Raw genomic sequence first — 20,756 nt, forward strand, 5'->3', positions numbered from 1 at the left:
GATTTGGATTTTTCCGTTCCGATGATGCCTCCCAGAGTGGGAAGTACCAGAGGAGCGTGGCGAACAGGTTTACACTGCACATCGATCCAACCTGGTGCTGAACACACAGGGAAATGTTGGCCACGACCGGCACCGGTGAAAGGTCATAAAGATGGCTTTCGGATATCGAGGACTTGACCAGAGATTGTACAGTTTTTTTTTTTACTTTCTTTCGCTTGCTTTCAGTCGAACTTGATTTTTATTGTTTCGATTGTGCAGTATTTTTTTTTTATTCGTATATTTGTGCTGCATTTGCGTGCGCGATTCATTGCGTGAGTGAGTCTGTAACGGAGTGCTCGTTCAAAGTTTATTACTATTTAACATTTATATTTGAGCTCGCATCGTCTCTCAACTGCTCGTCGTTGGTTGCCGAGCGCAAGAATCACTTCCTACTAATCTATCAAAATATTTATCGTCTAGCTTTAGGGAGCAATCAATGAAACGCCAGCCCGAAACTGGGTCTTCTGGGTAAAAGGTACAAACTACGACTATAAATAACAACAGCAACAACAAGAAGCGAGGGAAAGGGCGCCTTCGACGTCATAACTTTAACACGATAACAATCACCTAGGCTTTGCTGCGTATCAATCAAAAAGCGAATCAACTTATTCATAAAGAAATCATCGATATATTATCTACAGACGCATAACTACTAATATTGAAAGCTTTTCTCGTTTTCTATGCTTTATCTATTACTTTTTCTTCTTTTCCGTAGGACTACATGGCTACTGTATTGGCTGCGAGAGACTGCAGTCGCGTGCGATCGATACAAATCAAAATCGAACGGTTGTTGGCTGCTGTGCGTCGAATGGGTTAGTTTTTTTTTTTTAGAAGCACTGGCTATATTTGCATACTTATCAGAGATATATGTTGTCTAGGTATTTATTAGTGGATTTCACTGGTTTATGGGCTTGCTTGTATACTGGTAGGATTATTTCGTCAGAGGGAGATTCTAGCGTTTTATTGGTTCCCTGCGTGGCAGGTGGATGGCGATGCAGGATGATATGCACTATTATTGCAGAGATTGGTGCTTATACTGCTTGTACATTAAACTTGAAAACTATCTGACATTGTTTTTTTTTTGTCGGGCTAAGTGCATATCACCCTAATCACTATACCGCATGCACGCTCTCCAGCAAATTAGTGTTCTGACCTCTCGTTTGTTAATCAATAATTAAATGTTTTGACATTTGATTAAGATTATGCTTTAACCTTCTTTTCTCCATTTTCGGCTGCCTTCACGCGTTTTCAAACCTTAACTTTCATCAATGATATTTTTCGTCCGAGTGTGCCTTAAGCTTTCTTCTGCTGCTGAAAGCGGCTTCTCATTATAATCCGATGGTGGTGTGTGATTTTCTTGCAGTTGGTTAATTATTGATTTCCTTGGAGTAAAACCAAATCTCCACCACTCAGCGCCACATCTCAATCATACTGCGCTGCGAAAGGAATTTCCCTAGTGTTTTTATTACCTCTAATTTGTTAGTCTAATTTCTAATCTGTTGCATTGAATAAATTATACACGACATTCCATCTACAACTTAGCACAAGAGCAGCGGTAGTATAGTGAATATGTGCGTGGCGTTCGAGAAAGGCGAACAATCTAAAAAAAACACGTTATAAACAGCTTTAACGACATTATTTCGAGAGACACTGCTGACTGGCTGGAATCAAGGCCGGAACAGGCATAGGATGCAATAATAATAATAATAACATGTGCGGGAAACGATAACAACCCAAACAAAAATGTTGCTGCTTCAACTGGCATTGTTGCCCCAATCGGCAACAAACTCCTCCGCCTAGCTGGTGATCGCGACCGCACTGCTACTGCTGGTCGTTCCCGTGGTCGTGACTGCCGTAACCAGACCCTTGCCGCCGCCCACCGAGGCGCTCTGATGACGCAGGTAGTGCTCGCGATCTTTCAGATACTGATAGACGGCGTGATACTTTTGCTGACGGGCGATCTGCAGAGGCGTTAGCCCTTCCTGGTTCTTGATGGAGATTTCGGCACCGGCAGCAATTAGCTGCTTCACAATAGGCAGATGCCCGAAAAGAGCAGCCGCGTGCAGAGCGGTTTCGCCATTCGGAATCAGTCCCAGATTTGGACGGTATTTTAGCAGCTCATGGACCACCGAACTGTGACCCTTGTGGGCGGCTTTGAAGAGCGCGGTGGCGCCATCCTGAGTAGGTGAATATCCATTGTTTCAGTGGGGTGTGTAAAGAGCTTAACGAACGAGAATCTTAAGGCTACTTACGCATCGGACAGCATCGACGTAGGCTCCATGCAGCAGAAGGATTTTAACGATGTGGTCGTGACCCATCTGAGAAGCGATCCACAGGGGGGTGGCACCATCGTTGCGAGGAGTGTCCGGTTGGGCATCGGCAGCCAGCAGCAGCTTCAGGACTGCGTTGTGGCCATTTTGAGCGGCAATGAAAAGCGGCGTGGCACGGTCCTAGTTCAGAAAGCAGAAAGTAGTCGAAGCGTTAATAATCTTGGAAGGAGTATTTGAAACAGGTGTTAAATATGGCAGCTATACCAAGTAACAATTTAGCAGCCTTTTGGCTTTCACTCTAATTTTTTTTTTATCTAGTTCATTTACAACTCAATCGCGCTAGCTTTACGGAGCCGATTATTAATTGTTCATTGTTTGCAACAAAATTTACTTAATTTTATGTCTAGCAGGAGTTGAGCCGAATACTCGTGGCTTACCCAAGGTTAGAGGGGTACATTGTAGAAGAAAAGGATAAAGGGAGGAGCTTGGTGCTGGAGCTTTGTTGTCTCATCAGAGCGATTCCGCCAGTATGAACGGTAGTGTGGTTTTAGATTCGTCTGGAGTTCGACCGGTTATGGTGACCTGTTGATCTGTTCAGTCCGTATTTTCGCTCGATTTTATTTCGTTTTGTGCTATCGCGTTGCGCCGTGGAAGTGTCGCCACCTTCTCGCCTTCTGGCAAGTTCACTTGAACTTCCAAACACGAAACAAATGGTGCGTAAACGTGCCAATGAGCCAGCAGCGGGCCCTTCAAAGAAGGTGCTAATCAAGCACAGCGCATCGCAGGATGTCGCCGGAAAACGGGTACTGCAAGCCAACCAGTATGCAGTACTCCCGGAAGAAAATGGCGATGGTGACGCCGTTCCCATTGCAAGAAGAGAGCGGATTCCCTCGCTTTTCACGCCGGTGAAGCATTTTGCCAAGCTAGGTGCGAAACTGGCAAAACAGAAGCTGCTGCCTCGCTTCAAGCTTTGCAGCATCGGTACCAAAATTATGTGCTCCAACATGGAGGAATACAAAAAAATAGGATGTTTCCTGAACGACAACAACGTGGACTTCTTCACGCATGATCTGCCATCGAGCAAGCCACTGAAAGTGGTTTTGCGTGGATTACCGTCGTTCGAGGCGGCTGCGGTGAAGTCCGAGCTGGAGCGGCTTGGGCTCAAGCTTGATGCAGTGTACTCGATGAACCGGCGTGGTGTTGTGACCGGCTTCCGTGGCCAGTTGTTCCAGGTGCATTTCACGAATGGATCCACCAGTTTTGCGGCTCTGAGATCCAAAATCTGGGACTTGTTTCAGGTTATCATCAGTTGGGAGCATTACAAGCCCCAACATCGTGATGTTACGCAGTGTATGAACTGCCTCTCTTATGGCCATGGCACCAAAAACTGCCATATGAAGACAAACTGAGGCAAGTGTCCTGAAACTAACTCAACTGCGTCCTGTGAGCAAGATGATGACATCGTGCCAACGTATGTCAACTATGGTGGAAACCACCAAGCCTCCAATCGCGGATGTCCCAAGCGTGTGGAGTTCATGAATATCCATCGGAAGGCTACAATCAACAACCAGCTCAGTCGCTTCCCTAATCATCGTTCGCCTCCTGTACTCACGGAAATCTAGTACCCAGCTTTCCAGCCCCGTCGACATGTTCCAAACCTAGCCCCACTTCCGCTCAACAACCGACAAGCCAATCATGCGAGTATCCAAATGGTTCCAAACAGTCGGACAGTTCAGCATCCTCTCGCTGCTGCAGCCCAGCGAGGTTCATCCACCGCCCCTGGTTTATCATACGCTGGTGCTGTCTCAGGTGAACCTGTCGAAGATTCTCCGTTCACCTCGGAGGAACTTGTGACACTCGTGGCCGAGGTCATCATCATCATGCGCACCTGCAAGACTCGATCTGAACAGCTACATGCTGCCCTGTCTCTTGTCACTAAGTATGGACCGTGAAGCCATCAAGATCGTAAATTGGAATGCTTGCTTGCAAAATCATCGAGTTTGTTGACTTTCTCAACGAACGGCACATCGACATAGCCGTCATCACCGAGAATCACTTGAAGCCCGAGCTGAACGTCTTCCTTCCCGACTTTCGGTTGCGAGACGGAACATCAGCTGCCGGCTACTACCAAGCTTCCAGCTGAAAATTATCGAAGCCATCGGAGTTGAGGTGACCACATCGCTTGATCCAATCACTATCATCGCGGTCTACTGCCCCAAGCAAACCAACATTAGGGACAGCTCGGCCGCAGACCTTCGCAGAGACATTATCAAGCTAACACGACGGCGGCAAAATTTCGTCATCGCTGGCGACCTGAACGCCAAGCATCAAGCCTGGGGCAATAGTCGCCGAGACCAGAACGGCACAACCTTGTACAACGATCTGCAGGAAGCCCACTACAACACCCTGTGTCCGGACACTCCCACCCGGTTGAGTCGATCCGGAGCTCATGTCACCATCGACATCTTCACCAGCAACATTGGCGATAACATCTCTCAACCTATGGCCTATCAGGAACTGAGCTCGGACCACTATCCGGTGGTGGCCGAAGTAGGCTCCTCGGCCAATAGGTTTCAAGTTTCCCGGTGAAATTGCCATCGTGTCAACTGGCAGCAGTATCAGCGCTGTGTGGACACAGCAATCAACTATGACGTCCTACCGGAGTCGTTCGAAGAAGTTGATCGGTGTCTGCAAACCATGGAAGAGGCGATATCCCGTGTAAGGGAACAACACGTACCGGCATCCACACAGGTGAGTCATACTCCGAACCTTGACAGCCCAACCAAAGATCATATCAGGCTCCGTAACACCATTTGTAGGCAGTTCCAGCGTTCTGGGCTGCCCCACTTGAAGACCAATGTCAACAGGCTAACCAAAATTATCCAGGCCAGGATGATGGAACTCAGAAATAAAGATTTTGCCAACAAGATTCGCTCTCTCCCAGATTGTGCAAAACCATTTTGTAAGATAATCAAAATTTTTAAAAATAAGTCGAGATCGATCCCTACGCTTTCCTCTGTTGACCAGAACTTGGACCCATCCCTACTCATAACCTCAGTTGAAAAGGCCAATGCTCTTCGCCAACATTTTGTGATTTCACATCTTGGCCAAACCATGGTGAGCCCCCATGGGCCTGCCGTACTGGAGGCAATATCTAGAGTCGCTGACACCCCCGTAGTAATGCATGATGATAGTAGAATATCGGTTGATGAGGTGATAGCAGCTATTAGAAGCACTAAAAACACGAAGGCCGCTGGTGTCGATGGAGTGGTCAACCTCGAGCTGAAAAACTTGAGTGTTGACTTCTTCAAGCACCTTGCAATGGTCTTCAACAAGTGTTTAATGCTTGGCTACTTCCCTGCATGCTGGAAATTAGCCAAAGTGATTCCAATACACAAGCCGGGATAAGATGCTACCAGTGCCAAAAGCTATCGCCCCATCAGCCTCTTGTCCTCCATATCGAAGCTATTCGAAAGGTTGATACTCAGCCGTCTGCTGGTGTTTTCAAATGATAATAACATCTTTCTCAAAGAGCAATTCGGGTTTAGGAAAGGCCACTCTACCATCCACCAACTTGCACGGGCTACTAACATCATCAAGCGGAATAAGTTCGTTTCCAATACATCTGCCATGACATTATTAGACGTCGAGAAGGCGTTCGACAATGGTCTAGTGTACAAGCTGCATCGATACAACTTTCCGATTTACCTTGTGAAGATCATCAAAAACTACTTGTCAGGCAGATCATTCCAGGTCTACTTGAACAATGTCCCCTCTGATACGTTCAACGTTGATGCAGGGGTTCCTCAAGGTACCCTGCTTGGGCCTGTCCTATTCAACATTTTCACGTCAGACGTTCCTCCCCTGCCAGGTGGTGGTATCCTGTCTATGTTCGTAGATGACACCTCCATCATCTAAAAGAGTCGAGTGATACGTGCTCTGGCGAGTAAACTACAATGAGGCCTGGATGTTCTGTCCGACTATTTCAAGAGATGGAAGAATTGTATCAATGCGGCTAAAACACAAACCATTCTGACCTGTTAACGTCAAGGTCCATCTTGAAAGCACTCCCATTGAATGGTCGAGTGAAGTAGTCTACCTTGGCCTCACCCTCAATAACAAATTGTTATTCCGATCCCATGTGGACAAGACATCAACCAAGTTTAATATCCTGATCAGGTCGCTCTACCCTCTGATAAACGGGAAGACTACCCTGTCCCTCAAAAACAAGTTTGCTGTCCACAAACAGATCATTCTGCCGGCTATTGAGTATGGTATGCCAATCTGGGAGAGTTGTGCTAAGTGCCACCACCTAAAGCTTCAGAGGATCCAAAACAAGATTCTCAGCATGATCCTTAACAGTCCACCGCGAACTCGTAATTCTGAGCTTCACCACCTGGCCGATCTTGAAACACTCGAGGAGCGAAAGACTTCCACGCTGGAAAGGTTCAAAGTCACCTGTCTGCGATCAAACCACCAGATCATTCGTGATTTGGCAACCTAGTTTAAGTAGTTAGGTAGGTTTCCTGTGCTCAAGTAGGTAGGTTCTCAAATTTTTAAATTCAAACAAAAACAATCCCATAAAAGGGTATCCTGTAAATTAGCGCTAAACGCAATCATCAAATTAGAATAACTAATCAACTAGAACAAAGATGAAGAGCCAAAGGCTAACCAATTGCAATATTTAAAGCAAATGTTGAAACATAACAAAACCAGCAAATAAACGTAAATTTTACTACTTTTACATGAGTCTTGGGGCAGGCCCATGTAATTAAAAGCAGTGGATGTTCACGTTAAATTTCAGTCACTAAGATAATGTCAGGAAGAAATCTACACATAATACAACAAATCCGATTGTTTATTTCAGTGAAGTAGACTTAAATCGATAGCAAACAAAGCTTTTTTTGAACGTTAATTCGATCGTGGAAAATCCAGGCCAGTCCCACAGGTGGATCGTGAAACAGCTTGGAATCGACAATTCGACCGTGTCCCGTGTGGTGAAATCGTTCAAGGAGACCCAGAGGACCCAGCGGCGAGCTGGCAGCGGAAGAAAAGTGAAGACGACCGAACCGGTGAACGTAAGAAAGGTGAGGGATTACTTCAAGCGCAATCCGAACCTTTTGATTCGGGACGTGGCCAAGAAGGTCAATTTTTTCCGTCTGGTTCGTCCAGCAGACAATGAAGCGGGCAGGACTTCATGTTTTCAAGGTAAAAAAGGCGCCTAACCGAACCGATAAACAGAATACGGTGGCCAAATCCCGCGCTAGGAAGCTGTACCGCGAGTGGTTGTGTTGGTGCACGAGACGCAGACGTAGATGTCACGGTTCTTTTAGCGAATCCATTTATTATGCGAATGTAGTCTTCATCGTAGGTGAAGCCGTCCGGAATAAATGGCCTCTGTTTTTATTGTTTATTGTTTATCAGTCAACAGGTAAAATGTTTACCCCAATGACACCTGTTCTACAACTAAATACAAAACTAACGAATAACATAAATTAACATAAAACTTGTTTAAAACTACGCTTGTTTGTTTCTCGTGACACGTTGAAATCGTACACATAATAACATCGAATGAATACACGGGACATGCTTCGCAAAGGTTCGTGAAAGCCATAATTAGTTCTTGCCGGAGGGATGGTGATAAACGAGTGCGACCGAAGATTGCGACGACGTGTGTTGATGTCCAAGAAACTAAGAAGCGTAGGACTGTCAATGTTGCCTTGCAGAAGATCCCCAACAAAGCACGCTTTTGCCACGTTGCGTCTTGCTTCTAGTAATTCCAGATTTATAAGTAGACAACGGCTTTCATAACTGGGCAGGTTGAATGGATCTCTCCACCTAAGATGACGTAGAGCGAACCGGACGAATTTTCGCTGAACAGCTTCGATGCGTTGAGTTTCATTCTGGTAATAAGGAGACCAGACGATAGACGAATACTTCAAGATAGGGCGCACAATTGAGCAATATAAAGCTTTTAGGCAGTAAACGTCCTTGAACTTTTATGCAAAGTGAAATAAAAATCCTAGTTGCGATGAGGCTTTAGACACAACATACGCGACGTGATCCTTGAAGGTTAATTATGAATCAACCAGAATCCCCAGGTCCTTGACTGTCGAATCACGTTGTAGATTCACGCATCCCAAAGCATAGCTAAAATGGAAGAATGATTGCTTGCGGCCAAATGAAATAACCGAACATTTGGACACGTTCAGCGACATTCGATTAATATGACACCATTCAGCGAAGGCTTCCAATTGTTGTTGCAGAAAAAACGCGTCTTGTGGTTGCTTAATCATGTAGTAAAGCTTCAGGTCATCGGCATACGAGAGTTTTAGGCATTTCAAGATGAAATTGACATCGTTCATATACAGCAAGAATAGAAACGGCCCCAAGTGACTTCCTTGGGGAACACCGGACCAAACCGGAAAAGAGGGCGAAACGTGGTCTCCAATTTTGACGGACATACCAGGAAAGCAAGTTACTGTTCATTCCCAGCTTGTCGAATTTAGCAACTGCGATTTGATGATTCATTTTATCAAACGCCGCGGATAAGTCTGTATAAATAGCGTCTACTTGTTGACCATTTTCTATTTGGTGGATCACGAACGAAGTGAAACAAGTAGGCATAAATCCGTGCTGATCAACCGAAATGTAGTGTGCGTAGTTCTGAACCAGTTTATGCAGAACGATCACCTCAAACAGCTTAGAAGTGGCGCTCAACGCAGCTATGCCCCGATAGTTCGAAACAATCCGCTTGCAGCCTTGCTTGAAAACTGGGAAAACATACGACTGCTTCCAGCAGTTTGGGAATACACCAGTAGCTAGTGAATACTCTTGCTAGTGGTGTTGCAAGTGTATCCGCGCAGCATTTGAGGACAAGCGATGGAATCCCCTCCGGACCACATCCCGTGGAGGATTTTAAATCCTTTCCGGCCGATATAACCATATCGTTCGTGATCACGAACTGTAGCCCAGAGGCCGAAAGTTGAGGAACATTTCTGGTGGCGACGGCTACATCCTGCGGGTCGATGTGTTAATTAGTGAAAACATTGCTGAATTGAGAACGGAACAGGTCAGCGATGTCAGTGGTGGAATCAGCTTCGAACAATCCGTTGGTCATCGTAGAGGGCAGTCCGGATTCCATCCGTTGGTCATGGATGTAACGCCAAAAACTTCTGGGATTTGTCTTGAAGCGCCTTTGCAAATGGTCCTGATATGCGTTGTACAAACGATTATTAAGTTGGTTGTATTCAGTGCTCGTGGTAAAGTAGTGAAGGTCATCCCGGGAAAAGATGGTCGTATTCGGCAGGTAGACGTCCAGACGATTGCAGGAGTTCTATGGCGTCCCGTGGCGAAGCTCGCCGTGATTGACGTACTTCCGACAGGTAATCCTGCTGGACCGGAGCAGCATTACGGAGAGGGGGATGTAGCGGGAGGCGTTACAAGCGTCAGCGTTCCAAACGAAATGTTGCTCCGGTCCAGCAGGATTACCTGTCGGAAGTACATCAATCACGGCGAGCTTCGCCACGGGACGCCGTAGAACTCCTGCAATCGTCTGGACGTCTGCCTGCCGAATACGACCATCTTTTCCCGGGACAGGTTGGTTCAACCAAAATGCATCGTAATGGACGATTAGACGTACATTAAAGCGGACGCCAAGCAGATCCCTGGCCTAGAGTTTTTCGTCGGCAAGTCCCGATGTTCTGGAGAAGTTCCGGAAGAAGAAGGTCGTCAAGTTTGCCAAGCAGGCGATCTGTGGGTGTGGCAAATTCAGCAAGCTGGCATCATCAACGGCCAAATATATACAGAAGAATGCCTCCAGAAGCGCCTGTTGTCCTTCCTTCGGTCTCACGAAGGCCGAATCTGGCATAGAAATCCTAGCAGTTAGTGTTCTCTTTACTGTATCTTTAGACATCGTTAGGTCTATACGCTCACAATAATTATTATAAACTCTCATCATTCTATTGATTGGTCCATTTTTACCATAATTTGTTCTGTGAGGTGGCAGTTGAAATACATTTCGAGTTCTTAACATGTGTTATGGTACGTAAAAATTTAAGCTTGCTAATATTTTTTTTCTGAATTTACGCGTTGTGAGATAATATCATTAACAAAGGAAATCATGGAAATTTTTCTTCGTTTCTTAAGTGTTTCAATGTTTATCAATATGCAATGGGGGTTCATAAGAAGGAAGAGGAAAAGAGGTGCAGCCTAGTTTCCTAAGAGCAAATAACAAAAACTGTTTTTGAACTGATTCTATACGATTTATATAAGTTTCATGATATGGAGCCCACACTGCAATATTCGAGGATTTATCTCACGTAAGCTATATAAAGTGCTTTGATGGTATATGGGTCTTTAAAATGATAACTAAATCTTTTTTATGAATCCTAACATTATTTGCTTTGTGAATTGTGGTATTCACATGATCTACAAATGTCAATTTCGAGTCAAGAATTACTCCTAAGTTTCTAATTTTATCGCACCTTACAACCAGCTAGTTTCCAAGAGTACATGTAAAATCTAGAGTAGTGTGTTTTCTGGAATAAGATATAATATTGCATTTTTTAACATTAATGTCCAGCAGACTTTAACGTTCCCATTGTAGAAAACATCAATTTCATTTTGAAAATGTAGCAAATCAGAATTGTTAAAGATTTCCATGTACAGTTTCATATCGTCAGCATATATGAGCACATTTAAAAGATTTAACACAAACTTCACGTCATCCACAAATAAAATAAATAATAAAGGACCTAAATGAGATCCCTATGGAACTCCCGAGGTAACATTAACTGGCGAAGATATTTTTTCTTTAAAGCGGACCATCTGTGTTCTTTCTGTCAAGTATGATCCAAGCCATTTTAAAAGTGTACTTGTCATACCTAAACGTTTTAATTTAATTAGGCGAAACCAGTGAGTGGTACAAAGCCAACGATGTTGTTTTTGTGCTGAAGAAGGCAAATACGCCATACGCACCAGAACTTCACCCAATAGAAAAATTCTGCGAATTATGAAGGGTAAGCTTCGGAAAACAGGGAAGGTTTCTAAAACGACAAGGATTTGAAGAAAGAGTGGATGAAAGTGTGTATGAAAGGTGGCGCAAGTGTTGCACAAGATTTGTTAAGTAGCGTTAAGTCCAAGGTGCGGGCATTTAGCCTAGGTGAGAAGGTAGAATAAACCAACTATTCAAAAACATAGGTAATATATGTTTATTTATTCCCTGAGATTTTCAAAAATATCTGACTTGGTGATCATTTTTGTCTGTTTCATTTGTTTCGAGTACAGCCTTTGAAGCTATGTTCATTTTGCTGAAATTATAGAAAAATTGTGATCCATTTAGCTAAAAGCTGTTAAACGTTTCTGTTGACATTTCGTCAATATCTTTTAAAAATTATGAACATTTGAATGGATGGATGGGATGGAGCAAACTTTGTTTTGTTTGACAATTTGATTGGAATATATGATTTGAAGGTTGTAACCAATTTTGTTATAAGGGGCTCTTCATAAGCCACGTAGCACCTTGAGGGGTTGACAATTCATGCAGGTTCACGATTCATACAAATTTAAAAAATAATGTGTGGATGGTTGTCTACGCGTCAGCGACGCCAGTAGTGTAGTGGTAGTGTGATTGCCTCTAACCCCAGCAGGCCTGGGTTCAATTCCAGTCGGTGCCGCCGGGATGTTCTGAGGCACAACATCTCTGATCACGCCTTCCTTCGGAAGGGTAGTAAAGCCATTGATCCCCGGTTTATGAGTTGATGATGGGTCTATAAGTAGGGTCCAGGTGTGGGAACTGCCTCCCTGGCGTCGGTAGCATTGGTGCTCAGCACGGAAAACAAGATTGACGGAAAACAAATCAAGGAAAAAAAAAACAGATGGTCTACGTGGGTTTGAGGGGGGACCAAACTTGCCCAAAACCTGTCAGCGTAGCTTATGAACAGTCGCTAAGTTGTGACAAATGCCAAAACAAATTTTCATATTTGTATGAAACTCACTCGAAATTATGACGAATTTCGAATATTTAGCTGTCAATTTTCTTTGCGAAAGTTTGTTACCGATTTTGATAAAAATGTTAATATATATTGTTAAAGATTGCTTAAACATGGTTGAAATTTTTACGAAATATTTAATTTTCTTTCGGAAATTAATTAAAAAGTTATTGCGTGAAGTCGGAGCCATGCTAACATTTATACACAGTTAGAAAAATACTTGAACAAATATTAATTTAGCCCATTGAGAATTGTATACATGTGCAATCAGTGACAACTGCTCTGCCTCACCCTGTACTTGGGATTAGCTGAACTCTTGAACGAGTTTGATCTACATACTGATATTCATAAGCACCAAAAATTGAATAACTCTCAAAATAGTTCTATTTTGATATATTTACTTGATTATCCCCAAAAACTCCTATTATTGAGAGTTTTTGTATGGCCTTGCAAAGAAATATAGACATTGAAGGAAATATGCAAAAATATGACTATCCTATGTCCAGAAAACCGTGAATTACTAAAAACGAGCAACAATAGGCGTATATTATTCTGTATTTTTCATTCATTTATATGGCAGACTCAATCGAGTTAGTTTTACTGACCCATTCTTTTTTCTAATTATAATAAATCATTTATGAGATCATTTTTTCCATGCAAGCAACTGGTTGCTGTTTGCTTCCGACTGCTGAGCCTGACTTCCGCTTGCTTGACCGTTCTCTTCAGTCTCCGATTTCTAGCATTTAAAATATCAATCATCAATATTGAATTGTAAAATGTTTACTGTGTAAGAAGTTTCGATCCATCCCAAGACTGAAGAGGCAATCACTAACCTCAAAAAACTTGAAGGATACACTGTCAGGGCCTGATTTCTGGACAGTACTGTTAAATTATATCAAAAATAAAATTAAAAACCCCCTTCAATGATAAATTTTGCACATTTCACCCATCTTCTGAACCATACAGTAGCAAATTCGCGGAAGGTCCCATTGAGAGCGCTTATCTTAACCGACGAACGGTGTGGTCGCCCGTATCGTCTGCCTCGTTACTTCCAGCCAATTCAGGTCAAGCCCAATATGGGAATATTGCACTCTGCCTGAAGCGAAGTAACCCATATGCTTTATAAGCATCATACACATAACTGCCACGACTGGCATTGGTTGTGTACGGAAAGCGAAATTGGCCAAAGAAAACCCACCGAAGCGTAATCACAAACGAGACTTCAACACTCTTCTTTTCAGGGGTTAGCTTGGAACTGCATTCCCGATATTCTGATGTCACTTCGTTTTCGAAATGGCGAGGAAGAGGTGTGCTGCAAGTTCACGAAGCTGCGCATATATCGCTCTCTTTACGACCTATTAAGCAAAACTTCCATTAAATCTAAATTGTCTACATGCATCATTTATCTTCATTTCATTATGTTTATATTAGTTAGTGCCAGCCGTGACGCACGGTTTGGCTAGTGAGTCAATGAGTTGCCTCTGCATAGGCAAGCGGACACATGTGACTGATGGGTGAATCGATGAAATTCTTCGCCTACCATGATTCGCGCAAGCAACTTAATCATGTTTTTAAAATAATAAACACAGTAGCCTGAAAAGTTGTTTGATGAAGTAGCAATCATGGTCCGTTCGTGGGTCCTACAGCAGCAGAAAAAGAAGACGACGGGCAGCGTAAAGTAGGGGCAACAAAAACTTATTGAAACTAAATACCTATCACTTTAAAATCACTTCTACATAGGGCTGCTGTTGGTAGTACCTCGTTGATGATGATGGGGGGCCAAAACACACCCGGTAAGTTTGGGAAGAGTGCAAAAGCAGGAAAGTAAAAAAAAAAAAACCGAAGCTCGTCTACTGAGAAGTGCAATCCAAAGTAAAAAAATTCGATGGGCGTGGAACAAGCTGGGAACGAAAACGAAAACTAAAATAAAAAAAAGTTCGGTCTATAAGAGAGTAAACCAGTCGAGTTCTGAGGAGTCGAGAAGAGTTTATGGTAGGATAAAAAATGTTATCAAAACAACAAGACGTGAAGTGATCCACGGCGACCAAAACATTGCACGGTTGTTTTGACGTTGGGTTCCTTACAAGTTACGGTCGATGGGTTTCAGTTGCTTTGGGAAAGAAGTAGATTTATGTTATAAAGAGAATAATGATGGAATAATAATGGCCTAATATCGCGATCCATGCCATATCACAAGCTTCATGTTAAATAGCATGATGGCATCTTTTACACTTCATTTCCCCTATCGAAATGGCACGGTGTTAAAAATCACGGTTCAAAAGCGATAAAGAATGGATTGAGACCGTGCCGTAACCGAAAGCGGAAAGGTTTTATATGCATAAAGGAGACAAAAACAACTGTGAAAGGATTCGGTTTCCAAGAAGGCAAAGTAGGTCTCCAAGATTTCGTGCAGCAGTAGATTTCGGGGAAGTTGGACTTAGTTGCTGCTGTTTTTAACTCTATCTGATCTGGGTATCAACCCGTGAAAGTAGGTTAACAAACCATAAAGTCATAATAGACAAATGTTAGGCAGAAATCGGGATTTCCCTCGAAGTTAATCCGATGGCTAGCATTTCCAACTGATTGAATATCGAGCACTCTGTCATCTGCAAACATCCTCCTAATCAGATTGTAATTTTGCAAACTTGATGAACTTTGCAGTCGCAACTCAATCACCCTCGACTCCACCTTCCTAGCAATTTTCTCCTCACTTACACACGTGCCAAAAAATTTAACAGCTTCTTGACGGCACAGCAGTGCTGTCAAAACGCTGTGAACGAACGCGTGTTGGGGATGACTAGCATGACGACACATCCCTCGAGGGCAATTTCCCCCGTAACAGTCTAGTTGACTCCGATGTTCTGTTCATCCAAGAATGCGGTGATTTTTCACCTTAGCTTGTCAGACGCAGAACACAACGGCAAACTTTCTGCACGAAATAAATCAAAACGATACAGATGTCTTGCAACTGACATTGTAGACTTGAATTGTGACTTTTGAAAATGAGTACAGAAAATGCTTTCAGGGATAAACATTGCTAAACCGTCCCTGTTAATATGTACAAACCAGGTTAATATTCAACTAGAATATGCTTAAACTTCCACCGCAAAGCTCTTCCGAAGAATTCTTTGGAGCCAAACTGTATCCATCCAGCGGAAGAGGAGGAATTTATTAATAACCCAGTGAAATAATAAAAACTAATTATAAATACTCACCTTCATGCAGGCATGAACGCCGGCTCCATAGCTGAGCAGCTCGCTAACCATGTTCTCGTGACCGCCCTGACAGGCGACGAACAGTGGCGTACCACCATCCTTCGAATGCCGGAAATTGTATAACACCAAAAGTCCCGGAAGGTGAGCGACGACGCAGAAAGAACGAAAAAAAATACGAAGAAAGTAAAAGGATTTAATTAAAAAATATTCATTTACACAATGAATCACGGCGGCCATGGCGACGATGATGATGAAGGAGAAAGAGTTTAGAGTGACAGTGAGTGTTAGTGAATAAAACGAACTACGTAGGTAACCTACCTACCGTCGACCGGTGACGGTAAAGTTAAAACAAAAAAGTGCATTTAGAAGTAAAACAGCTACGGGGTATTAGTAGAAAGCAATCTTCGAAATTAAAAATGCGATTGACAGGAAGGAGTAAGGGAATTCTTTTGTATCGGAAGCCGGAGAAGACGTGGCTACTTACAACCGAGGAACAGTCCACTGGTGCTCCGGCTTTGAGCAGTATCCTAGCAACGTCCACGTAACCGCCCTGGGCAGCGAAGAAAAGCGCCGTCGTCCCGGTCTGCAATGGATGGATGGAAGGGTGGGAGAAAATGGTTACTCTTAAGTTTATGTTTCTGGTGGACTGTAAGCTCGCTTTTTATGCTTCAGTGGGTAGCCAGGCACACAGCATATTTTAGCTATAAAACGTCGTTTATGTTTTGACTTGTTAAAATGTTCCAGGTAAGGTGTTTCAAATCTCAGCTGACAGCTCAAATGACATATATGCAAAACTATTTGCCAATTATTTCAAACTTCCCAATTGAAGCACACCTCTTCGAGTTTATAGAGATGCGGTTAAAGCTGGCCGTAAAAATCTCGGATAATTGTGTGTAATTACCGTCTTTACATGATTAAATTTACATAAATTACCGTCCTATTTAAATCTTTGTGCGTGATCAAAGTGTGCCCTGCTTCTAAACAGGCGCGAAAATTTTCCTGTTGTCAAATTGTTCGTCTTAGATTTTTCGTCGCGTTTTTCCAATTTTTGTCTCGATGCGCTCTGCCACTCGATAACATATTTATTTTAAGTGCCTGACTTCAGGATTTTATGGCAAAACGAAGGATATTTGCAAGTGTATTTTCACACCTGTCTACATTGGAGAATGGAGTCCCACAAGGCTCGGTTCTGTCTGTGACTTTGTTCCTCGTGGTTATGCAACCGATTTTTCGGGTGGTTCCAAATGGTGTCAAGGTTCTTCTTTATGCCGACGACATCCTTTTGATCGTAGTAGGCCTAAAGAATCAAAACTTAGGTCGAAAGCTTCAAATTGCTGTCAATGCGGTGGTCAAATGGGCGATAAGCATTGGTTTTTCTATATCATCTAGCAAATCAAACATCTTTACGGTGGCGACGAGCATTAGGCCAGCCCAAGAAAGATGTAACCATAGATCGCATCCCAGTACCAAAGCGGCTCAAAATTCTAGGTGTCACGCTAGACCAGACCTTCACCTTTAGAGCACACTGTATCCATAATGTCAAAAACTGCGCCACGCGACTACGAATCCTGACCATGGTTGGTCACGCCTTCTGTACGGAATAGGTCTAGTTAGCAGAGGAGGCCATACGGCCCTTAAAATCCTCTCCCTAACCTACAACCGGATGATTAGACTCGCATCTGGAGCATTCGTCACAAGCCTTACACTCGCTATCATGGCTGAATCTGGCATGCTACCATTAGACCTTCTGGTACTACAATCGTTAGCACGGGTGACGATTCGGCTTTTAGAGAAAATTAGTGACGCCACCGATCTTCCAGTCATTCAAAGAACATTACAGCTATATACCGAAAAAACCAATTCAACTATTCGCAGAATCTGTCAGCGCAATAGGATCACAGAATGGCACTGGAATGTACCAAAACCTACGATCGTCTGGGACGTTAAACAGATTATTAGGGCTGGAGACCCGCCAGAAAAAGTACGACCCATAGTACAGGATTTAATCGAACGACACTTTCAAGGACACACCATACTTTACACCGATGGCTCCAAGAGTGACGATACAGTCGGCGCAGGCCTTTTTGGAGCTGGCGTTAGCAAATCCGTAGCCATCCCTCGTCAGTACAGCGTGTACTCAGCAGAGGCCTATGCCCTGAACCTGGCACTCAAGACTTCATCCAAAAAGCCAATAGCTATCCTAACGGACTCAGCCAGCTGTCTTTATGCTCTCGAGTCTGGTAGGTCTACACATCCATGGGTCGAAAGTATTGAAACCGCATTTCGCAACAAAAACATAAAATTCTGCTGGATTCCTGGTCATGCTGGTACTCAAGTAAATATTTCTGCAGACCGTCTAGCGGGTGAAGCTAGAAAGAACGAACCACATGATATCCCAATACCAGCCATGGACGCAGTAAGAGAAGTCCAAAGCGTTTTACGAGAACGATGGAACCAACTATGGTTCAATTCGCAGGAAGTTAGGCTCCGCGAGATAAAATCCTACACAAGCCAATAGAAGGACAGCGCGAACCCCGCAGACCAACGGGTCCTAACCCGATTGAGAATAGGACATACGAGACTCACCCAGGCATGGAAAATCATTTGCATTCATTTCATACATTCATTTACATTCATTTGCCTCTAACTTTTTTCATCAACAGCATTCCGCAAAATGATGTATGGAGCTTTTATATGTTTTGTTATTAACTACAACTTTTGCTCATAACTCAAATCTGTATCTCGTATGTATCACGAACTAGAGCGGGCAGAACTTGTTACTGTTTTTCAGTGAATGTAAAATACATTCACTGAAAAACAGTAGTGGCTTCTGTTCGCTCTGGTTCATCATGCATAAGAGATACGGATTTGACTTGTTAACAAAAGTAGTAGCCGCTCACCCACGAGTTCCTGATCAACAGAACAGACCCACCTTTATGCGAATGCTGCGGCTCCATCATCGACATAAGGGGGGGAGCGACTCCGGCGTAGTGGTTAACATCCATACCTCTCACGCCAAAGTTACGAGTTCAAATCTCACCCCCGGACAAGACATGTATAACCCAAGAGTGTTAAAGTAACTATAAAAAAAAAAAAATAAAAAAAAATAAAAAAAAAAGAAACTGATCTGTACACCAAATTGTAATTAAGCCAATCTAGACATGGTTTTCCACTGATTGCAGTTGTGATTCAGATGATGTTATGTGTATGTTATGGAGTCGGACCTATGCCTTATTACGTTGATTTTCCTTTTAATTCTACTACTATTGTTTTACTTTCGCTATTCACTTTCTCACTCACTCTGCACACGCATTTTGCGTCAACTTTTTTCTCAGTGTGCCTCAACTGTGCCAACAGTGCCATGACATCGTGACGACTTTTCTTGTTTGTGAAAATTTGCATGTTTAGCAACCCGGTATTTTGACAGCTTCATTGTTTTCATTTGTTACAAACCAAATTCCTGGCCAGAACCGAATTAAGAATCATATAAGATCGAGCTCTATTCGTTCTCTTTAATAAAAGACAACCCTAAACTAAGGCAGCCCCATGCGTTATGCGATACAATTATCTCAAAAAATGTCATTCAAAGCACCCTGATAGTCTGGTAGTATATCTCAAATCCACAGTCAATTTATCCAACACTTCCTGGAGCCCATTTTGGGTCTTTTTGTGTTCAACAAATACCCTCCAAACTGCGACATTTCCCTCTGCATCCGCAAACCCCCCCTTCTGATGATTCAAGTCGCTCTGAATCTTACATGCTGCTTCCAGATGCTCGCTCATCTCCTGGACCGTAGGCTCAGCCTGTCAATTGTCTAATCTGCTTGCACCTGCCATCGTTGGATCCTCAAAAAAAAAATTACTTATTTTGGGTGTGCGTGAAATATTCCGTGTAAACTGCGAATGTCTGGCTTTAGGAATTCCTTTAGAATCATTACCCACTGGTCTTTGATACGGTCTTACTAATAACTGACCAGACATCTTAATGAAGAAATAGTTGATGAAGTACCGCCTACATATTGTATCCGCGAGCTTTCGGTACCTGTCCTGGAAGGTTATCCAACGAGTGAAGTATCGTGCGGTATCGTGGTAGTTGTATTTTTTCTCCTATGGCTGCTTCTATCTCTTCTGCACAATGACAATTCTCCGGGCCTTACTACGGGTGTCACTACACGGTGATAACCAAGTGATACTCAGAATAAGGCCCGTGATTACCGTACAAATCAAATGGGAATCACATCACCGTGACGACAAGTTCACAAAGTTCCGAACTCTTCGAATGTGAGCCGAGCTTTCTGCGTCACAATATTTAGATGATGTTTGGCCGATTTGACTGCTGCCTCCCAAAGTCCTCCCATATGTGGCGAGCCGGGTGGGTTAAAATGCCACTGTGTACCACCCATCGCTAGGAAGTCCGCTACACGATTGTTGTGGTCGGATGAACTGATTTTCCGATACCAATATCTCATTTCGTTGTCTGCTCCCACAAAATTGGTGCCATTGTCGCTGTACATATGCCCACAGTGACCTCGTCTAGCCACAAATCGTCGCATGGCTGCCAAAAATGCTTTCGTGGAGAGCTTGGAGACCGCCTCGAGATGTACTGCTTTGGTCGCGAAGCAAACAAAAATTGCTATGTAGCCTTTGATTGTGGGTGTTCCTCTTGTGCGCTTTTCCACCAGTGTGATTGGCCCTGCGTAGTCCACTCCGCAGTGAAAGAAGGGCGGTGCTGGTGTGACTCTAGTTTCCGGAAGTTTCCCCATGATTTGTTGCAACATGCCACGATTTGGGGCGTTCTTGTGGCATGGGACACATTTCCAGATGGTGTTTCTGGCTAATTTCCTTCCATGTGGAACCCAGAACGTTTCTCTGACTGCGGACAGTACACACTACCAAAAAGTCATGTAAATTTCCGTGCCCTGAGACCGACACATGCAAGCGGCCCAAATGACATAAGAATCAGTTGAAAGAAACGAGAAAATAAATTCAATCAATCATACTTTTCGTCGAGTTGCGTATTTTTCGGTTTGGGAACACTTAATTTTACATGACATGCTTGTTTACGTTCCATAATTTACGTCAAAGATGGATCACGTCTCGTGTAAAAATAGTTATTCTTAAGTGTGTAGCGAAGTCGCTCCGAGATGGTGGTTACGAAGGTGTTCGTGGTTGAATATTATGGCAGCTAATCTACTTTCTGCCGGGATGATCAGTGGGTGCTTTGCTGTGTATTCCAGGTT

The 20,756-nt window shown here is 43.5% G+C and overlaps 1 protein-coding gene across 3 annotated transcripts in view; it reads right to left on the reverse strand.

Moving 5' to 3' along the window:
- Nucleotides 1–219: 219 nt before the first annotated feature.
- The window catches only part of LOC135715218 (ankyrin repeat domain-containing protein 29), a 533,429-nt gene continuing 512,892 nt past the window's right edge, over nt 220–20,756 (reverse strand). For all 3 annotated transcript variants that reach the window (XM_065238581.1, XM_065238583.1, XM_065238579.1), the window contains exons 5-8: nt 16,001–16,099; nt 15,517–15,615; nt 2,292–2,489; nt 220–2,216 (exon numbers count right to left, since the gene is read on the reverse strand). In XM_065238581.1, the coding sequence (XP_065094653.1) occupies nt 1,836–2,216; nt 2,292–2,489; nt 15,517–15,615; nt 16,001–16,099 (777 nt within the window). In that variant the 3' untranslated portion in view covers nt 220–1,835. The remainder of the gene's footprint in view (nt 2,217–2,291; nt 2,490–15,516; nt 15,616–16,000; nt 16,100–20,756) is intronic.

Source organism: Ochlerotatus camptorhynchus, unplaced genomic scaffold, assembly GCF_037179485.1.
Source record: "Ochlerotatus camptorhynchus isolate MF236.1 unplaced genomic scaffold, CSIRO-AGI_Acam_v1.1 ptg000045l, whole genome shotgun sequence".
NCBI classification, from domain to species: Eukaryota; Metazoa; Arthropoda; class Insecta; order Diptera; family Culicidae; genus Ochlerotatus; species Ochlerotatus camptorhynchus.